Source organism: Bos indicus, chromosome 4 (genome assembly GCF_029378745.1).
Source record: "Bos indicus isolate NIAB-ARS_2022 breed Sahiwal x Tharparkar chromosome 4, NIAB-ARS_B.indTharparkar_mat_pri_1.0, whole genome shotgun sequence".
Classification (NCBI taxonomy): domain Eukaryota; kingdom Metazoa; phylum Chordata; class Mammalia; order Artiodactyla; family Bovidae; genus Bos; species Bos indicus.
The window spans coordinates 80,469,277-80,497,162 of NC_091763.1; the positions used below are offsets into that span (position 1 = coordinate 80,469,277).

Consider the following 27,886-nt stretch of genomic DNA (forward strand, 5'->3'; position numbering starts at 1 on the left):
AAACACCAAGTATTTCCTTCTCCCTTCCACTCCAATACTTTGAAATTGCTCCCACAAATTGAAAAAAGTGTTCTTATGGTTTACTACTGTATTTTCTATTTGAGGGGCTTTCATTTTTCATTGAATTTACCTATAGAGTAGATTTTTACACGAATATCTTCCTACTAATAAAAATTGCAACTCCTGCTAGAGTCATATATATTATCCTAGATATCTGTTATACTTCTTTTCTCTCTCCAAGGAGTAGCTGAAATTTCCCTGGAAATGAGTGTCCCTCATTTCCTGACGTTGTTCAGTATCTCTGATAAGCCAGCATTTGTTTCCACTGGATGTCTTTCTCTCTCCATGTCTCGATTTCAGCAGTGCGCTGGTTGTTCTCTAGGACACTAAACGGTGCCTCCCTAAGTGGTTAAGTCCAAGTGTTCAGCCTCTCTCATTTTTCCCAGCAGTGGTCTTTGGGAGAGCTACTTTTAACCTATTTCATCAGCAATCTTATGGCTCCATTCAACCTTTAAAAAGAATCACAAATGGTAAGCTGTATCTATAAATTCATACACAGAAAAATCTTTTGGAGTGGGGTGAGCATTCTAAGGTCCTCTTTGGTAGAAGTATATGTTCTTAGGACATTTAACAGTTGAAAAACTGTGCTATTTCCCTGAGGTGGCAGCCTGAAGAGACTTTCCTGAGGGTTTTGCTGACAGTGTTTGAGTTAAGCTGATCCTCTTATAAATCCTGTTGTTTCTAGAGCATTTGCAAAGGTTGAAATGAATGGATTACGGTCTTTCTGCTCCTGACATGTCTTGCCCTTTATCCTTCTGAACATCCCAAAGTGTCCTAGGGTGCATGAGTTCTAGGGACATGATCTGAAGGTAGTGTCTGTGATAATGAAGGTGGGGGTGTCACTCACACTGGTGGAGCAGAGGACCTGAGTGTGTCCACTGTGACACGCTCAGTGACACACGGTGTGAGTGTGTCCATTGTGACATGAAGTGTGTGTGTATCCATTGCTACTCTCTTCAGGCAGTAGCCTTAAGGCTTTCCTAGGCACATCGTGTTAGTACAATATATTGATTAGGACAGTGCTTTATTTATTAATTTATTTTTCCCTTTTGATCATGCTGTGAGGTATGTGGGATCTTACTTAGACTCCTAATCGTGGATCGAACCTGTGCTCCCTACAGTGGAAGCATGGAGTCTAAACCACTGGATGACCAGGGAAGTCCCAGGACAGTGCTTTATACATAAAGACTTTAACAGATACTGTTGCTGGTGGTATTATTATTATAAAGCATCAAATCTAACCCCAGTCATAAAACTCATGAGAAGATCTGCCACCATTGTTGAACTATATCTATTATGCATCCTGAAAGAAAGGGAGAGGGAATATAATAAGAGCTCTTATTTCATGGGATGAGTAGAGAAAATCTACTTCCACTGTGCTCAGGAAATGAAAGGTACTAAGTCTGACTACCAGCAGAATCTTCTTCCTCCCCCAGCCAGGCCTGTTCTAGCTCTGACTGTTCATTCTCCCAAGTTCAAAAAACCTTCCCCCAGAAATGTACCCACACAGAGGCTTACCAAGCTACTCATTTCACCTCATGTCACCTGGGTCATACGAGTATAGCTACACAAAAGGAAGAGTTTTGATCATGTCATCTCTGTGGGGTTTTGTCGGTGACTTCAGCTAAGTGAGTCGCTTATCAAGGCCTGAGCACCACCTCTGCTCACATGCTGGGCATACCCTTTCACTTAGGTTTTCACTCAAAGCAAAGTTGGAGAACCAAACACATGTTCGGGATTCAGAAGATAGGAAACAGAGGCACAGACATAGAAAACAAAGGTATGGACATCAAGGTGGGGAAGCAGTGGTGGGATGAATTGGGAGATTAGGATTGACATATATACACTATTGATACTATGTCTAAAATAGATAACTAATGAAAACCTACTGTATAGCACAGGGAACTCTACTCAGTGCTCTGTGGTGACCTAAATGGGAAGGAAATTCGACAAAGAGGGGATATATGTATACATAAAGCTGGTTCACTCAGCTGTACAGCAGAAACTAACACAACATTGTAAAGCATCTGTACTCTAGTGAATTAAAAAAAAAAAAAAAGATGGGAAACATAGGCCCAGAAAAGGAAATTCTACTAACTGGATATTTCTAACTCTGTCGTATTTTTCCATCTGCACAGTTCAGCAAATCAGGCTGAGAAGATGCAGGGTCCTGTTCACTGGACACTTCTTCCAGAGGTGACCTGTAGGTCATTGTATTTCTGTTCTGCCTCCTCATCTGTGTCAATGCCATTTGCAAGCGTGTTTGGCTATCTATAACAATACTGGAAATAGTTTATTTTCTATCCCCTGAAATAGTAAATCTTTAACAGTCCTTCTAAAATGGGTGCTATGATTTTCTTGACCTTCTGCAAAGAAAGAATATATGGATGTTCATTTGTAGTATATTTCAAAGCTTCAGTCAAGAACAGCTTGGAAGTTCTTTGTAAAATCTCAAAGCATAAATCCAGATCTATTGGGACGAATATGTGTTGCCATGTCTCCTACCAAGAGACGCTTTGGAATTCCAAATTTTTCTTTAGCGTTCTCCAAGAGGTAAAGGGGTAGAAAGAAAGATATTTCCCTGTGGTCATTTAACATTAGTTCCTCTCCTCTCAGCATCTCGGCTGTGTGTTCTGAAGCTGAGTGTCTTGCTTCACGGGTGGAGCATTTGTGCGTAAGTTCTGGGCCAGAGGAAAGGATGCAGATGTAGACGAGCAGCAGGAAGTACTCCTCCAACCTCTGTGGTCAGGAGACAAAGAAACCAGTGTGAACTGAACAGACTGACATGGGGTTCATTTGCAAAGAAAGGGATGGGGAGAGAAAAGACCCGATGTGTCTGAATGTTTTTCATCTTCTTGAAAGGAGAAAGCGAAGGGAGTTGTGAGGATCTTTGTGTTCTGTTTGACAGATGGCAAAACCAAGGCAGAGGAGAAGGTACTACTCTTCTTTTTACTCTGTTACTTATTTATTTGGCTTCCCGTGGACTTCGTTGCATGCAAGATCTTTAGTCACAGTCTTTGGGATCTAGTTCTCTGGCCAGGGATTGAACCTGGGCCCCCTATATTGGGAGCACAAAATCTCAGCCACTGGACCATCAGGGATGTCCCAATGTACCACTCTTCTGGAGGCCATTTGACTGCAATTACTAAGAGCAAAATACTAATCTCCTATGAAGGCTGGTAGCCTTGACTTCTCCAAGAAAAAGCAAGAAACACAGGGCAAGGCCAAGTGCTGGAACAAAACTCTCGACCATCAAGCCCTCCCTCCCCTTTCTCTGACGGAAGGTCCATCACAACAGCAAGACCTCACTGTCACAGAGTCTAGGCTCTGCTCTCTATTCCACTTTATTGGTGCCTTTTCTTAGCAGTGAGGGCGTGCGACAGGTAAGCCTGAAGGCTCTGCTCCAGCCTGGGATGACACCTGGAACACCCCTTCATTTCTTTCCCTGAGTTTTGAGGGAGAAAAAGAGGCAGCCAGTTATTTAGGGCTCACCCCACCCAGAGATTAAGCCAAAATTGCATGTGAAGCTGAAGTCATGGCCAGAATTACTACTAGTTAGCTTCCAGATCACTGAGCAAGTCGTATTTTTCTTGAGGTCAGTGGCAGCTTTTGGAGTCCACACCTACACAACATGGACAAAAAGAGGAGGAAGAAAGGAAAGGAGATAAAAGGACAGGGAGGAAATAAACATGGCCACAGGGAAAGGATGGGGGAGAAAATGAAAAGTCAAAAAGGAAGTAGGGATAAAAAAGAGAAGAAAAAAATGGAACTACAGGGAGGTGTCAATTAGTCACTTTGCAAGACAGTGATTTTCCTGTTGCTTTAGACTTTTAAACTAAGGAAGAACAGCCTCTGTATTTGTGTTCTATTGGTGCTATAACAATATATCACAAATGCCGTGGCTTAAAACAAAACAAATTCATTACCTTACAGTTCTGGAGATCGGAAGTCCAAAATGAGTCCAAAATGGGTCTCACTGGGCTAAAGTCAAGCAAGACTACATTCTTTCCAGGGGCTCTAAGGGAGAGTCCAATTTTCCTGCATTCTTCATCTTCTAGAAAATGCCTACAGCCCTCATTCATTTTCATTTTCAAATCCTTCAATAATCGGGAAAGTCTTTCTCACATCCCATCACTCTGACACTGTCTCTTCCACACTTAAAGGCCTGGTGATTATGTTGGGCCCCCCAGGGCAATCCAGGATAAACTCCTTATTCTAAGGTCAGCTGATCAGCAATCATAATTCCCTTTTGCCATGGAATGTAACATATCCACGGGTTCTGGGGATTAGGACATGGGCTTCTTTGATGAGCCATTATCCTGCCCACCACAGCCTCTTATTAAAAAAAAAAAGAAAAAAAAAGATACAAATTAACTTATTTACTAAACAGAAACAGACACACAGTCTTAGAGAACAAATTTATGGTTACCAGGAGTGAAGAGTGGCTGGGAGGGATAGATTGGGAGTTTGGGATTGACATGTGCACACTGCTATATTTAAAATAGATACTTATGGACACATAGGAGGCAATGAACTGAGAGAGTAGCATTGACATATATCCACTACCGTGTGTAAAACAGATAGCAGGCAGGAAGCCGCTGTATAACACAGAAAGCTCAGCTCAGTGTTCTGTGAAGACCTAGAGGGATGGAATGGGAGTAGGGATGGGAGGGACACTCAAGAGGGAGGGCATATATGTATACATATGGTGCTTCATGTTGTTGTACAGCAGAAACTAACACAACTTTGTAAAGCAGTTACATTCCAATAAAAAACTAGTAAGACTAGCAAAAGCTAGGTTCTCAGAAGCAGTTCAGAACCAGCTTCATTCTTTCCAGCTCAGTATCACTCCCAAATATACAATAAAAAGTCATTGCTATAAAAATAAATAAATGTTTTGTTGTTGTTGTTTTCTCCAACAGATGTTTGAAATAGAATTATGAACCTTTTTCCCCCAAACTTTCTCATCCTCTTTAGCAAAATAATGATCGTACTCCAAAATGGAGAGGGAGAAGAAATGAGCTTGACAGTCTCTCCTTCTAAGGCTCATTGATACTACTCTCAAAATGAATAGCCATTTTTCCCGGCACATTGTGTCTGAAGAAACTCAAGAATTTAGGGACTCATGGCAGTGGATATTCTCCCCCGAAGAGAAGTGAATGCAAGAAGAATCTCTTAATCTTGGAGGATGTGTTTGAAAACAAATAGCCCGGGGTCAGGGAATGGAGGTTGAGGAACGTGCCTTTTTTTCCACCTGTCTCCTTTGCCATATGAGCCATCAGAGCAGACGCAGATGATCTGACCAATCTGCTCAGTTCTGGTGATGTTCTTTCTCAGTGCCTGTTGGTCCAGGACCTGGAGAACGTTTCCTGTTCGTGAAGGCAGCCTTGAGCCAGTTGGAAGAGTAACAAGCAACACTCACACCCATAAAAGTAGACAACACACCAATATCATGGGACCAAAGAGTTGGTGGTAAGACATCAAATTCAGGTGAAATAGAGACTAGTGGGTGTGAATTTCCCTGAAAAAGGCAGAAAACAGGGGTGTTGAAGTCTTATGCAAAAGCACCCCCTCTGTGGGGTTACCTAGGTTATAGCCTAACGAGCTAGGAACTAGTAGTATGAAATAGCCTGTGTGAAACCTCCTTTGCCGTAGTTTTTGTTTTTTTTTTAATCTTGATTGTGCTTCTAACTCCTAGTAGATGGATTGAACATGGAAAGAACACCAAGTAACCAGAGGAGTCCCACAAAACAATGCTCATTTCTCTTCTTCTGGGGAAACCTTCAGCATATGAGACTGCAAGCTGGAAAATAAGCTCTATTAACCAGAAAACCATGGCAGCAGGAAGTTTAAGCAAAAAAATCAAGGAAAGGAAATTTAGTTGCTCGTGGATACTCTCTCAATTCCATAATGATTAAACCTGGGAGTTGCTAAGAAATTTGAAGAACAACTTCAGACATCAGCCTGTCAGAAGCCAGGCCTTGACACAAAGAGAACTGGGAGAATATGGTAATGTATCAATATGTACAGCTTTGGAAATGTACAATACATCCTGATAGTTAAAACAACACATTGTCTATAGGCATAACTTGATCTGGGACATGTTACAAATTTCAGCAAACACAATGTTTCTTCCAGGACTAATTCTCTACCTAAATTTGAGATATATTCTAAATTATTTCTCTCACTAAATCAGTAGAGTAAATAATATCTGTTGAGGGATGAACAGGTTCAAAGTTCTTCTGGATCATTTTGAGTTGTGTAGGCAGAAATCTGAACAGCTACATACACATTTACACTGGAGATAGTCTCCAATGGTGACTCTGCTGTGGACCAAGACTACATTTTTGTTTGATTTTAAGGTTTCTGAGGCATTTTGTGACCCTCTCTGAATGATCAATGTCCTGCTACATATGATGACCCAGATCTTTAGGATTACTGCTGAGGAACCAAGTAATTTGCATTTCAAGACATCAACTTGGATCACTGGGGGAATAATGGTGGAGAAACATCTTTCAGGATATGTGGTTTTGCCAAATCTCTGTCATCCAGCCTTTTACCATTTTCATTACTAATTGTATATACATGGAGGAATTTCATTTAGATGTCTGGCCTGAAGTGAACGTCTCCAAATATCTATCTACGAATTAGCCATTGGGGGAAAAGTACTGCAGAAGGTATCAAATTACCCTTGCATGATGGAATTCTAACTAGTAGGATAACAGCAGGAGTTCTTCAGAACAAGATGTCCACAAAGAGGAAAGCAGAGAAGACAATAACTGTTTCTAGAATTAGTAGGCATTATTCTATAAAATCCCATAAGGGTTTGTAAGCAGACAAATGTCCTAGTTATCTGGAATTCTTAATTCTAGAAACACACTGAGGCTTACAGCATGGATAAATGGCTCAAATCCTTCCAATGAAAAAGAATACAATAAGAAAACTAGCTCTAAATCACAATTTGAAAAATGAACATCTGTAATTTAACTTTCAATGACCATTTGGCATGTAATGACATGGCTTTAAGATATATGTGCCTAACAGAGAGAATTGTCATCATATCAGGATATAGCTCACACGTCATCTAATTCCTTGGTCTGTACCCAAGCTTGAGTGACTGGCAATCTGAGTGACAATTCATCTTGGAACATAGATGCAAATCAGTTACCACCTTCTGGACAGAAATGTTTCTATACTTCTAATTCACTGACAAATACTTAAATGCAAATACTTAATACTAAGACATGCTATATTCTTCTACTCAGTGGATACTCAGAATATAAAGAAATATTTTCCTTTCATTTTCCTATTTGTCATTATTTCGACATTATTTGGGGCTTCCCAGGTGGTACAGTTGGTAAAGAATCTGCTTGCCAATGCGGGATACATAAGGGATGTTAATTCAATCCCTATGTCAGGAAGATCCCCTGGAGAATCCACTCCAGTTTTCTTGCCTGGAAAACCCCATGGACAGAGGAGCCTGGTGGGCTACTGTTCACGGGGTTGCAAAGAGTAGGATATGACTGAGCATACACACACAGACATTATTTAATACCTAGATACTCATCTGACATTCATTTAAAAATGTGTTGCATTTGCACTTGGCTCAAAATAAGGTACCAATAAAAGAACCACTCTTCACTCAGGTATCATGCAGATACCTACACATCCCAAAATTCATTGATGGGGGTGATTTTCTGCATGTCTCAGGAAATAGTCAAAGAAACACAACATAAAGCAAATATTTACCCCCACAGGGGAGAATGAAGTTCGGTTTTATAAGGGACATTAACAAATTCCATGGTTTAAATTACAGATTAACAAAGGGTTCATGAGCTCAAATTAAGTTATTCTGTTTAAAATCAATCACCGAGACTGTCATTCTGCTTATTGCTTTGACTTCCTAACAAAGGTTTAAATGAGGACTTTATGTGCAAGTAAAGAACATCAAGAGATCTGCTCTTTTTCAGACCTGCGTGGGCTGGAGGGGCAAACGTTTAGGCTATTAATGTAATTAGAATGAGGAATGCATTTTTCCAGAAAAAAAAAATCTTCACCAAAAAAAAAAAAAAAAAATCTGCAATTAATCTATTATCTGGGGGAAAACAGTGAGGAATGAAAGGTGGGGTACATTTAGAAAGCACTAGATTCACTGATACCAGAGCCATTCTGGAGACGCCAGGCAGGAAATCTGGAATTCCTCTAACTCTTCAGTGGCAGGCACCAGATTTGGGGAGAAGGGTCCAGAAAGGCTGTTTTGTCTTCGCTAGCAAAACGTATTCAGATGTGGTTTTGCAGAAAAGCATTTTTCCTTTGTCACTCAACCTCATGTTGGGTCACCACTCCAGTGCTGAGCAGCTCCCTGATGGCCCTGTCATCGTATCGGAGGACCTCCTTCAGGATGTGCGTCGTGTGCTGCCCGAGAAGGGGAGGCGGCCTGGCCTCTGACATCTTGAACTTACTGTATCTCACAGCTGGGCCTGTCAGAGCGGGAGGAAAGCAGGAAGCCTGTTAATGACTAACCCTCGGAAATTCATTACCCGAGCAGCCTGGGGTGTTTGCAATGAATGCCAAGAATATCACTGCCCGTTACACCCTTGCAGATGGGCCATCATTTTGGAAAGAAATGTATTTGCACATGTGGCTTCCCTTGACTTCGCTTTAGACAACTGTGCAGTGGTCATCCACCATGCTGGGGGCTGCATGGATGTGCCTGGTGTGTGCCAGGCCCGTTGCAAAGACTTGCAGGGGTAAGTCACTCAGCTGAACTGACTTTCTGGGTCCCAGAGAACAGTGACACAGGTACATAGTGTCTCTCTGGAAATCTGACCCCAGGTGAAGGTAACCCAAGTGTTTACCACTCAGCATCCAGTGTAACGTTCCAAGATTTAGTTCGACAGACTGCAGATCAACTAGACCTCACCCAGAGTCTGGGTGAAGCATTTAGGTGGTAGAAGAGGTTACGGGTGCAAGCTTCTTTGTCAGAGAGACTTCTGTTTGGGTATCAGCTCTTTCACTTTCAAGAAGAGCTATCTTGGACAAATTATATAACTTCTCTGAGCTTCGTGTTCCACAACTAAACCGGGTATGATGTTTACCATACATTCTTGATGAAAGGGTTTACATGATGTAATGAACAGAAAGCACAAAGTAAGCATCCCCAAATCCACATAATGCACAAAACCTGCCAGCCACTATGATGACAAAAGCCACCCCATCACCTTGTCTGACAGTTGCAGTGCAGTGGGAAATGGATATGTACTCTCAGCTCTTTGCTGAGCACTGAGCCACCACAAACAGGATAACTAAAGCAAGGATTTCAACAACTGCTGGGAATGGATTTTATCATCCTCATTCATTTTTTTCCCCAAACTTTTTGGCTCCACCATGCAGCATGTGGGATCTTAGTTCCCTGACCAGGGATCGAACTCATGCCCTCTGCAGTGGGAGCTTAGAGACTTAACCACTGGACTACCAGGGAAGGCCTTCATCCTAACTCTTCACATAATGACACTAAAGTCCAAAATGCTAAGGTTTTGTTCAAGGTCATATACTTCACCAGTGGCTCAGCTGGTAAAGAACCAGCTTGCCAATACAGGAAATGCAAGAGATGGTGTTTGATCCCTGGGTCAAGAAGATCCCCTGGAGAAGGAAATGGCAACCTGCTCCAATATTCTTGCCTGGAAAATTCCATGGACAGAGGAGCCTCATGGACTACAGTTCATGACATCACAAAGAAGTGGACACAACTGATCACAGCATGCACACATGCACACATAACTAATAACTAAGAGCAACAAGATGCAAATCCTCATCCACCTGAACCATCTCACACTGAAGGCCATGTACTTTCCAGAACCTTAGCAGCCTCATCTTCTCACTCTTTCATGCACAGGCTTGATGGACACTGAGGAACATACTGTTTCAACAGATTTTACCTTTGCTGCCTCATTCAATAAATGATATTTATGTTGGCTGTCCTTTACATCTCACTTGATGAGCCTTCGGGAAAACAAATTAGAGAGTCACAGGAAGACTACAGAACAGTACGTTTCCATCTCATAAAGATTTTTCCAGTCTCCTCTGGATTTGGGAGCCCATAGGAAGAACAGATAAAACCCAAGTACATGTGGGTAACATAATGTCAGTCCATAAAGCGGAAATGTGCCTTAGGATCTAGGAGAATTCCATTCAGAAAAGATAATGGCGAGGAAGCCATTTGTTGATGGAGAGAGGACACAGACCTCCTAAAACTGTCAAGTGGCACATTTGGGTCACACATACCATCCACACCAGATAAACGGCAATTTCCAACTGATGTCCAAAGCTTTCCTTCTCTGAAGCTCAGGGAAATTCTTTTTTCTTTTTTTCTCCTCATCAGATCAGATCAGATCAGTTGCTCAGTCGTGTCCCGACTCTTTGCGACCCCATACCAGGCCTCCCTGTCCAACACCAACTCCCAGAGTTCACTGAGACTCATGTCCATTGAGTCAGTGATGCCATCCAGCCGTCTCATCCTCTGTCATCCCCTTCTCCTCCTGCCCTCAATCCCTCCCAGCATCAGAGTCTTTTCCAATGAGTCAACTCTTTGCATGAGGTGGCCAAAGTACTGGAGTTTCAGCTTGAGCATCATTCCTTCCAAAGGAATCCCAGGGCTGATCTCCTTCAGAATGGACTGGTTGGATCTCCTTGCAGTCCAAGGGACTCTCAAGAGTCTTCTCCAACACCACAGTTCAAAAGCATCAATTCTTCGGCGCTCAGCCTTCTTCACAGTCCAACTCTCACATCCATACATGACCACAGGAAAAACCATAGCCTTGACTAGACAAACCTTTGTTGGCAAAGTAATGTCTCTGCTTTTAAATATGCTTTCTAGGTTGGTCATAACTTTCCTTACAAGGAGTAAGCGTCTTTTAATTTCATGGCTGCAGTCACCATCTGCAGTGATTTTGGAGCCCAGAAAAATAAAGTCTGACACTGTTTCCACTGTTTCCCCATCTATTTCCCATGAAGTGATGGGACCGGATGCCATGATCTTCGTTTTCTGAATGTTGCACTTTAAGCCAACTTTTTCACTCTCCACTTTCACTTTCATCAAGAGGCTTTTGAGTTCCTCTTCACTTTCTGCCATAAGGGTAGTGTCATCTGCGTATCTGAGGTTATTGATATTTCTCCCCGCAATCTTGATTCCAGCTTGTGTTTCTTCCAGTCCAGCGTTTCTCATGATGTACTCTGCATATAAGTTAAATAAACAGGGTGACAATATACAGCCTTGATGGACTCCTTTTCCTATTTGGAACCAATCTGTTGTTCCATGTCCAGTTCTAACTGTTCTTCCTGATCTGCATACAAATTTCTCAAGAGGCAGGTTACTTTCAAATGCTCCAGTGCATAACTGTTTTCTTTCATGGGTTGGTCCCTTTTCAAGAAAGAACCATACACATTGGGAGGTGGTGTCACCTATGCTTCTGAGAAAGCTGATAATCCAGTGTTTTAGGGATGTGTGCGATTTTGACATTAACCATAGTTTTCATCTAAAATTTGTCTTTCAAAAGGACTCTGCCAAAAAATACAGGCTGAAGTCAAAGTCACGTGGCTTTTTTCCTAACCAGGAGAAGGCAATGGCACCCCACTCCGGTACTCCTGCCTGGAATCCCATGGGCGGAGGAGCCTGATAGGCTTCAGTCTATGGGGTCTCGAAGAGTTGGATACGACTGAGCGACTTCACTTTCACTTTTCACTTTCATGCATTGGAGAAGGAAATGGCAACCCACTCCAGTGTTCTTGCCTGGAGAATCCCAGGGACGGGGGAGCCTGGTGGGCTGCCGTCTATGGGGTCGCACAGAGTTGGACACGGCTGAAGCTACTTAGCAGCAGCAGCAGCAAATGACCTGAAGTAAAACAATCAACTGAGAAATAGTCATTTGACTCTTGAAGAATCTGGGATAAAGCAGGGTTACCATTTATCACTACTGCTCCCCGTGGCAGGAGCATTAGCAGTGGTAACTACCGTTTCCTAAGAACTTGGGCTGTGCTGGCCACTGTGCCAAAGGCCACACATCACTTCCTATAAACCCTCATGGCAATCCTGTATGGATACTGATGGAGATTTAAGGTAAAAGGGTTAAAGGTAGGATCCAGGTTAGGACATGAGAAAACTTGCCAAACATCACACAGCTAGGAAGTATCCATTTCCAAGTCCAGGTATGTTAGGTTCAGGAACTTGGACTTAGTTTTAAAAAAAAGAATTAATTGAGGTGACATTCACATAAGATCCACTATTTTCAAGTGAACTGTTCCATGACATTTGTAATGCTGTGCAACCACCACCTCTATCTAATTCCAAAATATTTCCATCGCTCCCACTAAAACCCTCATCCTTTAAGCAGTTTCTCTCAGTTCTCCCCTTTCCACATCCCCTGGCAACCTCTAACTTCTTTCTGTCTCTATGGATTATTCTGGATATTCCATATCAATGAAACCTATAATATGTGGCCTTTACTGTCTGCATCTTTCACTTATTATGTTTTTGAGACTCATCTACTTTGGAGTATTGTGCTATTGGCACCTAGAACTTGGATTTTTACCTCCCAGCAAGGATGCTATGAGGGAATTTTTCAGGTCCAGCCATAGGAAATGGCAGATCAACTTGTGTCCATTACTTGTGTCACTCCTATCCTTCCCTGGGAGCTTCCAGATCCACACTGAACACTATGCTGCCAGTTTAGGATGAAGGGCATGTAACACCTTGCACAAAAATATCTTAAAGAATTTAGGTTGGTGGGATGGTATTACTTGGTAATTTTTAGACTTGCTAGGATAAAGACACCTGGAGGATATGATATATTTGGAAAGCTTAGGCTTCTTTAAACAAATATATGTTACTAAGTAAGCCATATCGCAGTTGACGAAATTGTATATACTTTTCCATATGCCCCTTCAGAAACCAGGTATTTTGCATATGATTGATTTTAGAAAGATTCTGAAGCTGAGACTTGTCCATGTAATAATATCAAAGTATGGTATAGTTACCTGAACTGTACTGGCAGTTTTCAAATTGCAATTTCTTAAAAATTCCTTAAACACAGTAGCACCCCCTTATCTGCAGGGGATACTTTCCAAGACCCCACTTGGATCCTTAAAGCCACAGATGACGCTGAACCCTATGTATAGTGTTTTTTCTTATCCATATATCCCTATGACAAAGTTTATTTCATAAATGAAGCACAGTAAGTGAACCACTATAACTACTACTAACACAGAACATGACATGACAACAATATACTGTAATAAGGTCTCTTCCAAAATATCTTACTATGAATATTTGATGTCTTTTCCAACTTAACTAAGCATCTATGATGCACTGTGGCCTTAACTTTTGTGGACTGAAGTGTCACAGCAAAACTAGTAAGAATTTCTTTTTCCTTCACAGTTTCACAGATAGAAGATTTGCTCTTACTATAGGTTTCAGCAGGCTCAGCACACAGTTAATTCTTCTTTCCTTAATAAGCTGAGAACTTTCACCTTCTCACTCAAAAGACGTCTTTACGACTTCTCTCTGGCATACCTACATGGCCAGCATCACTACTCTTGTGCTTTGGTGTCATTACAAGGTAAAAGAAGAGTCACTTTGACACTGATAGACAATCCATCTGATAAACTAGATGGCTACTAAGTGCCTAACGAACGAATACGCTGGACAAAGAGGCAATCCAAGAGACAGAGGGGATGACAGGAGATTTCATCACTCTTCTCAGAACAGCACACAACTGAAAATGTATAAATTATTTATTTCTAGAATTTTCTAATATTTTCAGACCATGGTTGACCACACTAACTGAAACCTTGGAAAGTGAACCCATGGATAAGGGGGACAGGGGGGGCTGCTGTTTTGCTTGGCCATGTAGTTTATGAAAAAACAAAAATTTACATTAAAATATACATCTTAAAATATACATCTCTATGTGAAACAGGACAAATAAAGTGATATATTCAGATCCCAAAGACAGCGAAATTTCCCTGAGTCAATTGAAATCTGTTCTTTCAACCCTGTGCAATGATCCTATATACCTGGGACATTCCTCAGTCTAGGCTCTGCACAAAATATATTCTTCAAATGTATTTGTTTCAAGAAGTAGAACATGTTTGACATAATTATTTATATCTAAGGTCCAGAAAGAATGAATAATCTGATTTTCCGTTTAAAAAAAAGATGAGCAGATAAGTCACATGTTCTTAAATTACTTTTTGGCAAAGCAACGTCTACATTCGCATATGCTTTCAAACACTTGAAAGCTGTGTGATCCTGAGAATTCTTAAAAGTTCCTGAGTCTCAGTCCATAGATTTCTAAAATGAGGTTGGCAATACCTATGCAGGATTGGTTTGAACATTTGGGGAATATAATGTGGGTAATACTCAACATCAGTAATAATCAGAGTATGGAGAGGATGAGATACAACTTTGTTTACAAAACTAGTGAATCTTATAGATATCACAGTATATGTTTAAGAAGTCTGTGACCAGAGGGAGTGGAAAATGGTACAATCCTTCTGGATGGAAAATTTTCAACCTGATATCAAGAGTTTTAAGTATTCACATACTTGAATGGAGAAATCCTGCTTTAATAAAAAAATTTTTTCCTCTATGGATATAATCAAGAACGTCGACAAATGTGATAGGCAAGGGTCTATACAAATTTCTAAATCTAATATTCAATACTCCTTTTTGTGTGGGATTCTGTATTTAAAAGAAAAGAAAGAAAGAAACTTTTTCATCTGTTCTTAGCTTCCAAAGTGTACCTTATTAGGAGCAGGTGTTTAGCAATCATTCTCTCATGTACTATCCTCATAGGTCTATCCCAAACTCCTTCCTTCCAGATAAAGAGGTCAAATAGTTGTAATATTGATAAAATTAGGAAAATATGCTCCAAACTTGGGCACGTGTGCATGCTAAGTCACTTCAGTAGTGTCTGACTCTGTGTGACCCTATGAACTTCAGCCTGCCAGACTCCTCTGTCCATGGGATTCTCCAGGCAAGAATACTGGAGTAAGTAGGTTGCCATTTCCTTTTGCACTGGTCAAATAAATTACAGTACATCTAAATGATGGTAAATGACCATAATTTCAAGTGGTGTATTTTGGGACTTTGAATATATATATTGCCTTCACTCTCCCCTGATAAACCACTGAAGTAAAGGTATAGAAGTTAAGCAAACAAACATAAAATTTTATATGAGTGAAAAGGATGGGAGGGAGCATCACTATTGTATGAGATATTTCAACAAATTTAAGAATGACACCAATGGGATCATGTCGATGGGCAAAGAGGTCAAGAAAGCTGAAGCACAGGATATTCTACAAGGACACTGACAGGAAGCGGATGCCAACTGGTCCATTTCACCTTCCCAAGAGTCTTTTTAGACTCTTTAAATTTTTTTAAATTTATTTATTTTTTTAAATTTTTGACCACACTATAGGCAGCTGTGGGATCTTAGTTCCTCAATCAGGGACCAAACCGAAACTCTTGGCAGTGAAAGCGCCAAGTCTTAACCACTTGACAGCCATCGAATTTCCAAGCCTCTTTTCTTAAAAATCAATGGTTAACAGAGAGACAGATCTTAGAATAGAAGTAGGACAAAAGCTGAAAGATCAAATGTTGCAATATATACTGCTCTCACTAATTTCTACTAAAAACTAGAAGAAGGTAAAGTTCGCTTTCAAATTTCTAAATGGGAATGATGTTAAACCTAGAATTGTGTGTGTGTGCATGCTAAGCTACTTCAGTTATGTCTACCTCTTTGCGAACTGTAGCCCGCCAGGCTCCTCTGCCAATGAGATTCTCCAGGAGAGAATACTGGAGTGGGTTGCCATGCCCTCCTCCAGGGGATCTTCCTGACCCAGGGATTAAACCAGTGTCTCTTAGTCTCCTGGATTGGCAGGCGGGTTCTCTACCATGAGAGCCACTTGGGAAGCCCCAAACCTAGAATTGTATACCTAGTCAAATGGTTAATCAAATATGAAGGTATTTTCAAACTGCCAAAGATTAAGTTTACTATCTATGTTTCTTCTTCTTCTTCTTTTTAAATATTTATTTTATTTATCTATTTGGCTGTGCTGAGTCTTACTTGCAGCACATGGGCTTAGTTGTTCCGTGGCATGTTGCCCTTAGTTTCCAGACCAGAGATTGAACCCACATCCCCTGCATTGGAAGGCAAAGTTTTAACCACTGGATCACCAGAGAAGTCCCAAAGCTGAGCTATTAATATTAAAACAAAAGCTATTAACATTAAAAGAAAGAAGACTCCAGGCAGTGAGAACAGGCTTGATGTCTAAGAATTGAAAAAAGTTGCAGTGTGGTTAGAATATTATCTGGTAATTTCTAGATGAAATTGGAAAAAGAGGCACAGGGATTTACAGGCTATGGTAGTAAAGTGAATCTTATTCTGAGTTCACTGGGAAGCCACTGGGGCTTTAAGCAGAGCAGTGACAAGACTTCAGTATTCCCGTAGCTGGGCAGAGAGAGCACTAAAATGAGCTTGGAGGCTGTTCTGGGGATATTGGAGGAGATGGCGGTGGCCTACACTAGGGTGGTGCCTACAGAATTTGAAAAAAGTGAATGTATTTGAGAGCTTTTCTCCTGATAGAATGAGAGGGCTTGCTGATGAAGTGCAAGACCCAAGGTAGCTGGGGAGGGAGAAAGATCAAAGGAAAACTCCTGTTTCTGAATTGAATAACTGGTGGGCCATTTACCTGATGAGAAAGGCTGAATGGATTCATGGACAAAGCTGGTTAGAAGCAGAAGTCAAATTCATTTTTTCATTCCTTCCCACAACCCCCCCCCCTTTTTTTTTTTGGCTGCCCACTGAGGCATGTGTGATCTTAGTTCCCTGAGCAGGGATTGAACCTGCACCTGCTGCATTGGAAGGCAGAGTCTTAACCACTGGACCAGGCAGCCAGGGAAGTCTCAGAAGTCAAATTTGTTTTTGAAAATGCTGTTTGAGATGCCAATGAGATATCCAAGGAGAGAAGCCTTTAGCTATACAAGTCCATTTCCTACTCCAGGGGAATCTTCCTGACCAGGGATAGAACCTGCTTTGCCTGCATCTCCTGCATTACAGGAGGGTTCTTTACTCACTTAGCCAGGAGGGAAGTGCATTGAAAATGCTGTTTGAGATGCCAATGAGGTATCCAAGGAGAGAAGCCTTTAGCTATGCAAGTCTGGAATTCAGGGAATAATTTGGGCCAGGATATGTAAATTTAGAGGTCATTTCCTTCTAAGTGTCTTCATTTCAAAGCAATATATTTCCAAGGCAGTTGTATTCATTCCAACCTCTCTGATGCTGAGAGTTTCAATCAGTTGTTTAGGCAGGCTTTTCTACTATCTAAGTTCTATATCAAAAATCTATTGCATCAAAATGTTTTATGTCCAAAGGAAACAAATAAAATGAATGAAAAATTAACCTGTATAGTTCATAAGTTTGGAGATAAATGCATTTCTTGCAATGAGGAATTCTTGGCCTTAAACAGTCACATCTCCATTGACCTGAGAGTAGGAATTAGGGCAGTTGTACTTTTAAAAGAAATGTGGACTCTGTGCCCCACAGAAAGAGGCAGAGAATGAAATGCAGAGCTCTCTGAGACTGAGTCAAAGCCATGTAGGGATTAATGAAGGTGTGGATGTTTTTCCTCTGCATTTATAAAGGCAATCAAACTGAAAAATGCTCAGGAAAAATGCACACTGCAGCAGTCTCCAGAACATCAGTGGTACCAAACCTGGAACCCCAAGTGCTGTCCTTGTGAGGAGTCTACTTACTCTAATAATTGGAGGTCAAAGCCCTTACCAGGAAGGGGACTGGATGGCACAGCTTATGGGTTAGACCCACCTCTCCATGAGGACTGTGTGTGAACCGCCCTTGGTCCTCATGGACAGTATATCTGATTCTAGGAAAGTGACAATGCCTTTGACCTCAACTTCTGCCCCTTCCTGGGAGGCTGAACCGATAAACCAGCCAGAGGCTGAGAAAATGCAGAGTTAGAAGAGGAGGAATCTGCCCCAGGTTCTAGTCATACATGATGACATCTGACATCCACAGCCTCTACTCAGTGAGAACTTTCTGTATGCCAGGCCTGGGGCTATATTTGTTATCTACATGGTATCCTCACAATAACCTTAGATAGGGTTTTTTGGCTGTTTTTTTTTGTTTTTTTTTTTTTTGCATTTATTACTGCCTTTTATCCTTATATCACAGAAAAGGCACATGGAGCTCAGAGAGGTTATGAAATGTGTAAAGGGCACACAGCAGACACACTTACAGCTGTGCTGACTTCATAATCATTGTTTTTGAGGAGTGACACAGTAGGGAGGTTAAGAGTGAGGCTAGGGAGCCAGAGGGTCTAGGTTGACATCCTTGTTCTGTCATGAACTGAGTTAGTCTCCTTGGGTAATTCATCACCTGTGCCTCAATGCTTCTCTGTGAAATGGGGGTGATAATGGTCCCTACCATCTACAGTTGTGAGGATTTTAAAGCTTCTTAGAACAGGATCAGGCACACAGTAAGCCCTCAGCACACACCACCTGCTGCTGTTGCCTCTCCTTCTATGCTGCAGTGCTGACCTCAGCACCCCAGATTCCTCAGCTAGGGGCCTTGTCTCCAGTTCATTTCAGTCCCAAATGTCCCAGGACATGAACAGGTGAACTTCATTTCAGATTCATGACAGCAAGCTGGGGACAAAAGTTTTAACTTTTAAAACTCTTTAACAATCAAGGATAAGATTATTTAAAGGAAAAGGGAGGAACTCTTTTTTAAAAAAAAAAAAAAAAGTTCTATTCTTCATTTTAATTAAGGAGAGTTTTGTTTTCAAATACTAATTCTTTTTGTAATTTTTATTTTATATTGGAGTATAGTTGATTAACAATGTTATGTTAGGTTCAGGTGTACAACAAAGTGAATTAGTCACACATGTACACGTAGCTATTCTTTTTCAAATTCATTTCCCATTTAGGTTATTATAGAACACCGAGCAGAGTTCCCTGTGCTACACGGAAGGAAACTTTTTTTAAGCACATGGGACATAATAAGCACTTTTCAAATAAATAGGTAGGGAGACAAATATGTTTTCCTTTTCCTACAGATAGCAAAAGGGAGGCTAAGGGAGTCTGAACGATTACCAAGTCACCAGATAAGTACATACTCACTATATCCGACAGCATCATAATGTACACCAGAAACTAACTTTTTACTAGATATGTTAAAAGGAACTTTGGAAACATGAGACTTATTTACTTACTCAACAAACACTTCCTATGTGCCAAACACTGTCATATGTGCTTTGCACATTTGATTCATTCAGCCCTTAGGATACGGTCAGAAGGTCATGGTCCCCATTTGTAAAATGGGGAAAACCGAGCGACACAGCAGGGAAGTCACTGAGCTAAATGGGTCGCAGAGCTAAAAGGAGCCAGGATTTAAAGCCAGAGAGACTTGCTCCAAATCCTGAACCTTTGCCAACGGGCCATGCTGTTTCCCAGTAAAAAGAAAAAAGCAAAAAAGAGAATTATCTAAGTTGAAAAATAAACTCACGGGTCTTGGAGTGGAACATGCCAAGGACAGTTTCAGATTTCATCTTCTGACAGTCTATGCCCTCTGTCTTTCTAGATCACAGTGCTATCAGATTTCTTATGCAATATGCACTCCTTACTACCTCATCTTTTCACACGAATTTGTCATAGACCGCCTATTTCCTTGTAGGAGGTCCTGGAAACATAGCCCCATGAATATATTCTGATTCCTCATGTTTCTGAGCCAGGCAGTGCTCTCCAAATCTTTCTTCCCTACCCGGCCAGAAAGGAATGAAGCCTTCACTGTGTTCTCTGCGGAAAGTTATCTGGTTGAAGGCACAGGGAAGGCCCAGTTCCTGGTGTGCCAGAAAATTCCTCCAGCTAGCCCTGTGTCGTGTTTTCCATCTGTGGTTTGAGGCCCTTCAGTAATAAGACCCTGACTATTTCATCTCATCTCCTCTTAGAAACCATCCACGACTCTGAGGCTAAAAACGGAATCTACCCATTCCATGCAAACATCACAAGCTACTTTAACTACACACAGCATTCGAGCTACATTTCTACAATCCAGACCAACTTAATAATGTAAACAGTTGCAGGAAACAGAGGTAGCCAAAAACATGTGGGAAACCATAATGAATATTCAAGTAATGGGAACATAATATCACATCATCATGAGGGAAGGGACCTCAACATTCCTTTTTTTTTTTTTTCCAGAACTCAATGCACCTCACATCTCCATGATGTATTTCTAAAGCAATGAAACAACATATTGCTCAACTTCACAGCAAACTGGCCAAGGATCAACACTAAGGGTTAAATTCATTAACAAAGCTGGCCAGTCCAATCATGATGGAAGCAAGAATGAATACAATTAAAACTAAATGTGTAGGTCTTTTCATCTGTTGTGCTTTTTAAATGTCTGATATGGGTGTCAACTTTTTTAAAAAATCAAGAATACTTAAAAGCAAACATCTGTTTTATAATATATGAAATGCTATATCAAAAGTTTTTATTTTGACTTCTTTGGCCCATTGCTAAGATACATGCTGTAGATATCATTTAATCTTCAAGGCTTACTAGTGCAATAAGAAGCCAAATTTCATTTTTCTGAAAATAATGATAGCTCCAGTACCAAGTTATTTCACAATTTCCCCTCCACTGCTTGAACTCATCATCATAACAATAACAATATTTTTTATATGGCGCCTCTCAGCATAGCATCCAAGGCGCCAAATGGAACCATACAGTTAGAACACATTAAACCCATTAGATGTGAGATAAAAACAGATAAAGCCATTTCAACTAGCATGGAATGGTGGAAAAAGGCCATGGAGAATAAAAATGGCTCTGGATATCTTGAACAGAAGGACTCAATCGATGACACTGCTTATGCGGTCAGGCATCCCAGAAACTCCAGGCAACACGTGGTGTGTACCACCAGCTAGGACGAGTCACCCGTCTTACCCAGAGATCAGAGGCACCATGGATCACTACTGCTGTAACAGAATTTATTTTGGGACTCTATAAAGATAACTAAAGTCCCGCTACCTATGAAGTAAGATTATGTTTTCAACTGTCTGTGGTTCTGTGGTTGTCATCAATGTTCGGATGTCCAGCTTCCTTCTTCTAGGACCATGATAGTGTGAGATGTCCTGATCTCTTTGATGCTGAGTGAGGTCATGTGTTGGCCAACAAACTGTGAATAGGAGGGATATGTATGCCCCACCTCCAGGTCAGAACACTCAGTTGCTGACATAAGACCACCCGGGTCTCTCTGGTATAACAGCTCGGCAATATGTGAGATAATGACTGCCTGCCAGCCCTTGCGAACCATGATGAACATGGTATATTAGCAGGGAATCCACTTGAATTACTTTAAACTGGTATTATTCAGGAATTGTCACTACACTATATGACAGTTATATATGACATAGCCTATGGAGACTGATTCTATGTCTCAATTCTAATACAGAGACTTATTTGCCTGGACCAGAGCAGAGATTCATACGTCTAGTCCCTCAGCACTCCTTTCAAAAGTATTCAGTTCAGATTTTCCAAATACTTCTAAATTCTCATTTTGTGTGCAGTCAATTCTGACCAGTGAAATGATGAGAACAGCTATTATTTATTGAGTACTCACATGTGTTAGGCATTTGGTGGAATGCTTTTCATATATTACCTTGTTTGATAGACTGAATGACTTTAAAAAGTAGGATGCTTATTATACCATTTTATCAACAAAGGAAAGTGGGGTTAAGTAACGTTATCAAAATGACACAGCCAGTCAACTAAAGAATTCTGTTAGAATTTAGGCTGGCTAAATACAAAGTGCATGCTCGTTAACACTAGGATATATTTCCTCTCTGCATAATGTGGGAGAAAATCTGTTCTCATATCAGTGGCTGAATAAATACCATTCTTTGGCAGATGGTGTTATAAAGCAGTACTGTATTATAAATACTTATATATTTCATGATTGCTAATCCATTAAGGCATTTATCTTTCATTTGAAAAAGAAACAGGGTAACTTGTATTTGATTTATCTGTCTTGTTCCAACCCACTGAAATGTCATAGTAGATTATCCATTTCCTGCTGGAAAAAATATATGGCCCATAAGGAAATGCTATTCATATTCATTAGCAAACACGCCATCTCCCCTCAAAGTGAGCTACCCAAACTTTAAGCTAAGGTCTCAGAAAAACATCAGGCTTGAAGAAACTCCCCCCGGAATGATTTTTTCCAACATTTGTGTTTGCTTCTAATTATTTTCAACACTTCTGAAAACGCTAGGAAGGGAGAAGAAACACCTTGCTGACAATGTGCTCTTTGCCAAAATAATCAATCCTCCAGCTTCTCTCGCCTTCTAAAATTCTAATATTCAATACAAGCTTTTTGGGCACATGCCCAAGATTTTGTTTGGTTCGACTTCACCATGGAAAACAAAATTGGTTCAGCTGAAGTCTGTAGCCAGAACATTTTAAGCTTCATAGACCTTCAAAGTGGTGACCTTCTCCTCACCTCCCCTGCTTCTGCGCTCCATTAAGGAAAATACCGGAAGAAGTTTCCAGGCAGAGCAGCCAGATTGCATTTAGGTTCAGTTTTGAGAGGAGGAACTGAACAGAGCTCAAGCAGGTGGTTATTTGTGGCTCTTCCCTCAAATGAGCTTTGAAAAGTTCTTCTGTAAACCTTGGAAAGTCTTGTAATTTAATAAAAATTGCTTGCGCTTTTTAACCTTTTATCTTAAAGGAATCAGTCATATCAACAATATTCTTGTCTTATCCAAGTCTCTGAGAGCCCACAAATCACAATCACAGTCCAAGCAAATAGTGGATCAAGAAAATTACGTCCTCAAATCTGCTGCTGAGAAAACAGGTTGCTCAGGATTCATTGCAAGACTTGATCTGAGCTTTTCTGATTCACTTTCCCTCTGTAGTCCAGATGGGAAGATTTTAGGCAAAGGTCCTTTCCCTCAGTGTCCCTATTTCCATTTTGGTATCACCAGCCTCTCAGGTGGCTCAGTGGTAAAGATCCCGCCTGCCAATGCAGGAGACATGGGTTCATACCCTGGGTCGGGAAGTTCCCTGGAGAAGGGAATGTGTTCTTGCCTGAGAAGTCCCCTGGACAGAGGAGCCTGGTGGGCTATAGCCCATGAGGTCACAAAGAATGGGACACAACTTAGTGACTAACAACAGCCACCCAATAACAACATCCCAATCCTCAGTCTTACCTTTGAGACATTGCTACACCAGCGATCTTGTCTCTGAACTATCCCTCACACCTCTCCACACTTTTGATCTTTTCTGCCACCTCCTTGGTCCAAAGCATTCTGAAATAGAAGGACCACTTGTCCAATCTTTCCCCCTAGATGTTCCCTCTAGGCACCCTGCACTCATTCTGCCCTGGACTGGATGCTGTGTGGGTCCTTGTGCCCACCTAGAATGCATATCGGTTTGGTGACCCTGAAACCCACATTATTCTGAAAATTCTGTTCAGGGTAACTTGATGCTGAGCTTTCCTTCTGTTTTTCACAGTGCAAAGGAACATCTCTATTCTCTGACTCTCTATAACATTTGATTTATTTCTCCTTTATAGTTTATCTCCGTGTCTAATAGTGTTGCCTCTTGGGATCCTTTTTGAGACCAGAATCAATATTTTGCTCAACTTCAACTCCACACTGCCCCTACCACACTAATTGTTCAATAAATAGCTACTAGAGGTATTAGACAGAAAAAAAAAAAAAAAACCAAACAAACAACAACCAACAACCTAATATGGCTTAGATGGTAAAGAATCTGCCTGCAAAGCAGGAGACCTGGGTTCGATCCCTGGGTCAGAAAGATCCCCTGGAGAAGGGAGTGGCAACCCATTCCAGTATTCTTGCCTGGAGAATTCCATAGACTGAGGAGCCTGATGGGCTATATAGTCCATGGGGTTGCAAAGAGTCAGACACAACTGAGTGACTAATACAACAACTCAAGTTGCAAGTATAAAAGAATACGATACAGCAGGAAGTATTAGACAACAAAAAAAAGACCTAATATATTCTTAGATTAGAAAACAAGAATACTAGAAACATGAAATACAGAATGAAGGAGACATGCAAATTAATATATTTTGCCATAGATATCCAAATGGAGTCATCTTGATGCTCCTCTTCCACTGACATCCCATGTCCAACCCATCAACAAATCCTTTTGGTTCTACCCTCAAAATACATACAGAATCCAACACTTTTTACAACCAGCTTAACCTTGGCCACCATCACATCTTGCTTGGATTTCTGTGAGGGCTCCTATCAGCTCTCCCTGCCTGCATAGCTTCCCTGCAATATATTCTCAAACAAGGCAGCTGGAGTCACCCTTTAAAAACATGATTCAGATCAGGCCACTTCTCTGCTCAAAATTCTTCAAAGCTATACCTTTGTAATTTTTGATGGCTCAGAATTTTGTTGAAGGATAGCCACCTCCAGCTCCCTAATAGCAAAAAAAAATATTTTCATACTGCTTTTTAATCTCAAAAGGAATAATGAATCCAATTGACTTTTTCATTTCTGCATCACCTATTTCCTTGTAAGCACTTTGGATACACATCAGACTTTAGGACTTGTCTACTTATGTACCATTTCAAGGGAACTTTGGTGTACAAACATAAAAAAAAAGAAAGAAAGAAAAACTCTACACTCTGCAAAACTTCCCCTCTTTGACTATTGACAATGGGCTGTTAGATTCCTAATAATTCACTAACCTTCGCACTATGAGGTTACCCCTGTGACATCTCCTCCTGCCCTCCTCCCCTTATTTACTCTGCTCCACTGCACTGGTTTTCTTACCCAGGCAGGCTCATCCTTAGGGGACTTCACGCCAGCTCTTCCTTCCACCTGGAACATTCTTCTTTCTGATATTTACAGAGATCATTTCCTCAAATCCTTCAAGTCTTTCTCAGTGAAGTCCACCCTAAGCACCTTTAACATCTTAACCTGCCATTCTGACCTTGCCACTTCCAGTTCCTCTTACTCCATTCAACTTTCTCTTTCTTCCGTTGTACTTATCAAATATGTCTACCATTCTTTCACTCCCTCTGCTAGAATGTAAGCTTCACAGAGGCAGGGAGCTGCGTCTGTTTTCCTCAACAAATATTTGTTGAATATGACTGTGTGTATTAATCAGTGATATAGTGTAACAAGGCTTTGAACTCAGTTCTCAAGTTTCTAAAAGAACGAAACTCAAAGTGTTCATACACTCAGACCTCAAGACTCTAGAAAAATAAATCTTGTCAAATGGAGCCAAAAGCAAGTTGAAGCAGTATTGTTGACTATGAAACCAACTTGCACTTATGCTCCTCATGAGGACAAACACCTGCAATGTTCTGCAGATGAAAAGTTCCAGGAGCTGTGTGTCAGTTTTTAGTACAGAGACTCATAGAGCACGTGAAAACAGGTGTTCAGGAGTATTTTTAAGCTCAATGAGGGCAGGAATCATATCTGTTTTGTTTGCACTTCCTTGTTTAGTTGCTTCAGTTATGTTGGGGTCCATGAACCCCTTGGACTGTAGCCCACCAAGCTCCTCTGTCCATGGGATTTCCTAGGCAAGAATCCTGGAGTGGGTTACCATTTCTTTCTCCAGGGGATCTTCCCAATCCGGGGACTGAACCTACATCTCCTTCATCAGCAGGCAGTTTCTTTACCACTGAGCCACCAGGGAAGCCCCTTGATGCTCAAAATATATTTGTTACATGAATATAGGATGGAAGAGAAAGGATTTCTATTATTTTCAGAAATAAATAAGGCAATAAAAAGTAATTTTGTTGTTCACACAAAGGAAGGTTTTACTACCTGGATATTGGTACCATGATGCCAAATTTTACCTTACTTTAATTTGTTTAGAAGTTAATTTTTCATTATGACAATATTATGTGGGACTCTATGAACAGTGTAAAATAGTTCAGAAAACATGGTCAGATGTTAAAAAATTGTTTCTTGTTCCTCTTTGGAAGGACGTCTTTTGGATTTTTAATGACTACTTTTCTATTTGGAAAACAAGTCTTGGTTTTTATTTATATGAGACTATAATTTTTACAAAGGCACATTAATTTAATTTTGTTTTCCATGTTTCTCTTTGCTAGTGGGTGTTGCGAATTTCACATAATAATAGCACAGCTCTATTGTGGTGTACAAAGACTTTCCTATTGATTGTTTCCTCTTTCCCACATTCTCCTTATTAGCTCTTTAGATTTCTACTTACAAAATGTCATGCTGACTCTCAGAAATGAAATCTCTGGTTATGTTTTCCTAGAATCTTCTGAATTACTTAAAAGTATTTAATACACATAGAAAAAAGGAATAACTACTGAATATCTGAAATATTGTTTTGGCTTTTTATAGTGTCATTGTAAATGTGAAGACAGTTATTTTACCTTTTTAAATATTTATTTATTTATCTGGCTGTGTCAGGCCTTAGTTACAGCATGTAGGATCTTTCATTGCAATGCACTGACTCCCTAGTGGTGGCATGAAGGCTCTCTAGTTGCTCCATGGCATGAGGGATTTTATTTCCTGGACCAGGGATAGAACCTATGTCCCCTGCATTGCAAGGTGGATTCTTAACTACTGGACCACCAGGCAAGTCCCATACTATTTTATATATTAATTAAATGCACAAGTAATATTCTTTCCCCTCCTGGAACTCTTTGCAATTTCCAAGAACACAAACTTGGTTCTCTTCTTCCACTAAGGGTGGGATTGGCTAATGTCTGTGAAATATGTTAGGATATCCTCAGTAGCTTTAGCATCATTCCTTCCAAAGAAATCCCAGGGCTGATCTCCTTCAGAATGGACTGGTTGGATCTCCTTGAAGTCCAAGGGACTCTCAAGAGTCTTCTCCAACACCACAGTTCAAAAGCATCAGTTCTTCGGCGCTCAGCCTTCTTCACAGTCCAACTCTCACATCCATACATGACCACAGGAAAAACCATAGCCTTGACTAGATGGACCTTTGTTGGCAAAGTAATGTCTCTGCTTTTGAATATGCTATCTAGGTTGGTCATAACTTTCCTTCCAAGGAGTAAGCGTCTTTTAATTTCATGGCTGCAGTCACCATCTGCAGTGATTTTGGAGCCCAAAAAAATAAAGTCTGATATTGTTTCCACTGTTTTCCCATCTATTTCCCATGAAGTGATGGGACCAGATGCCATGATCTTCGTCTTCTGAATGTTGAGCTTTAAGCCAACTTTTTCACTCTCCACTTTCACTTTCATTAAGAGGCTTTTGAGTTCCTCTTCACTTTTCTGCCATAAGGGTGGTGTCATCTGCATATCTGAGGTTATTGATATTTCTCCCGGCAATCTTGATTCCAGCTTGTGCTTCTTCCAGCCCAGTGTTTCTCATTGGAAAAGACTCTGATGCTGGGAGGAATTGGGGGCAGGAGGAGAAGGGGACGACAGAGGATGAGATGGCTGGATGGCATCATTGATTCGATGGAAGTGAGTCTGAGCGAACTCTGGGAGTTGGTGATGGACAGGGAGGCCTGGTGTGCTGCGATTCATGGGGTCACAAAGAGTCGGACACGACTGAGCGACTGAACTGAACTCAACTAAACTGATCCTCAGTAGATGCTGAATGAGAAGACGTTCTTATCACATTGGAACTTCATTAATTTTGCCTGAGTAACAATCCACCTTAAGTAAATGAAAAATATGAAACATACCAGTTCTTACAAATAAATTAAACTAGGCCAGAGATGTCTTGTAAATCTATAGTAAAAGTACCT

General features: G+C 40.8%; 1 protein-coding gene across 4 annotated transcripts in view; it reads right to left on the reverse strand.

Moving 5' to 3' along the window:
- Positions 1–27,886, reverse strand: part of SUGCT (succinyl-CoA:glutarate-CoA transferase) — an 861,197-nt gene that overhangs the window by 81,286 nt on the left and 752,025 nt on the right. For 3 of the 4 annotated variants that reach the window (XM_070787292.1, XM_070787282.1, XM_070787281.1), the window contains one exon: positions 7,805–8,540. The exons of the other annotated variant lie outside the window; for it this stretch is intronic. In XM_070787292.1, the coding sequence (XP_070643393.1) occupies positions 8,377–8,540 (164 nt within the window). In that variant the 3' untranslated portion in view covers positions 7,805–8,376. Of the gene's footprint in view, positions 1–7,804; positions 8,541–27,886 lie in introns of those variants that run through there. 4 annotated transcript variants of the gene reach the window in all.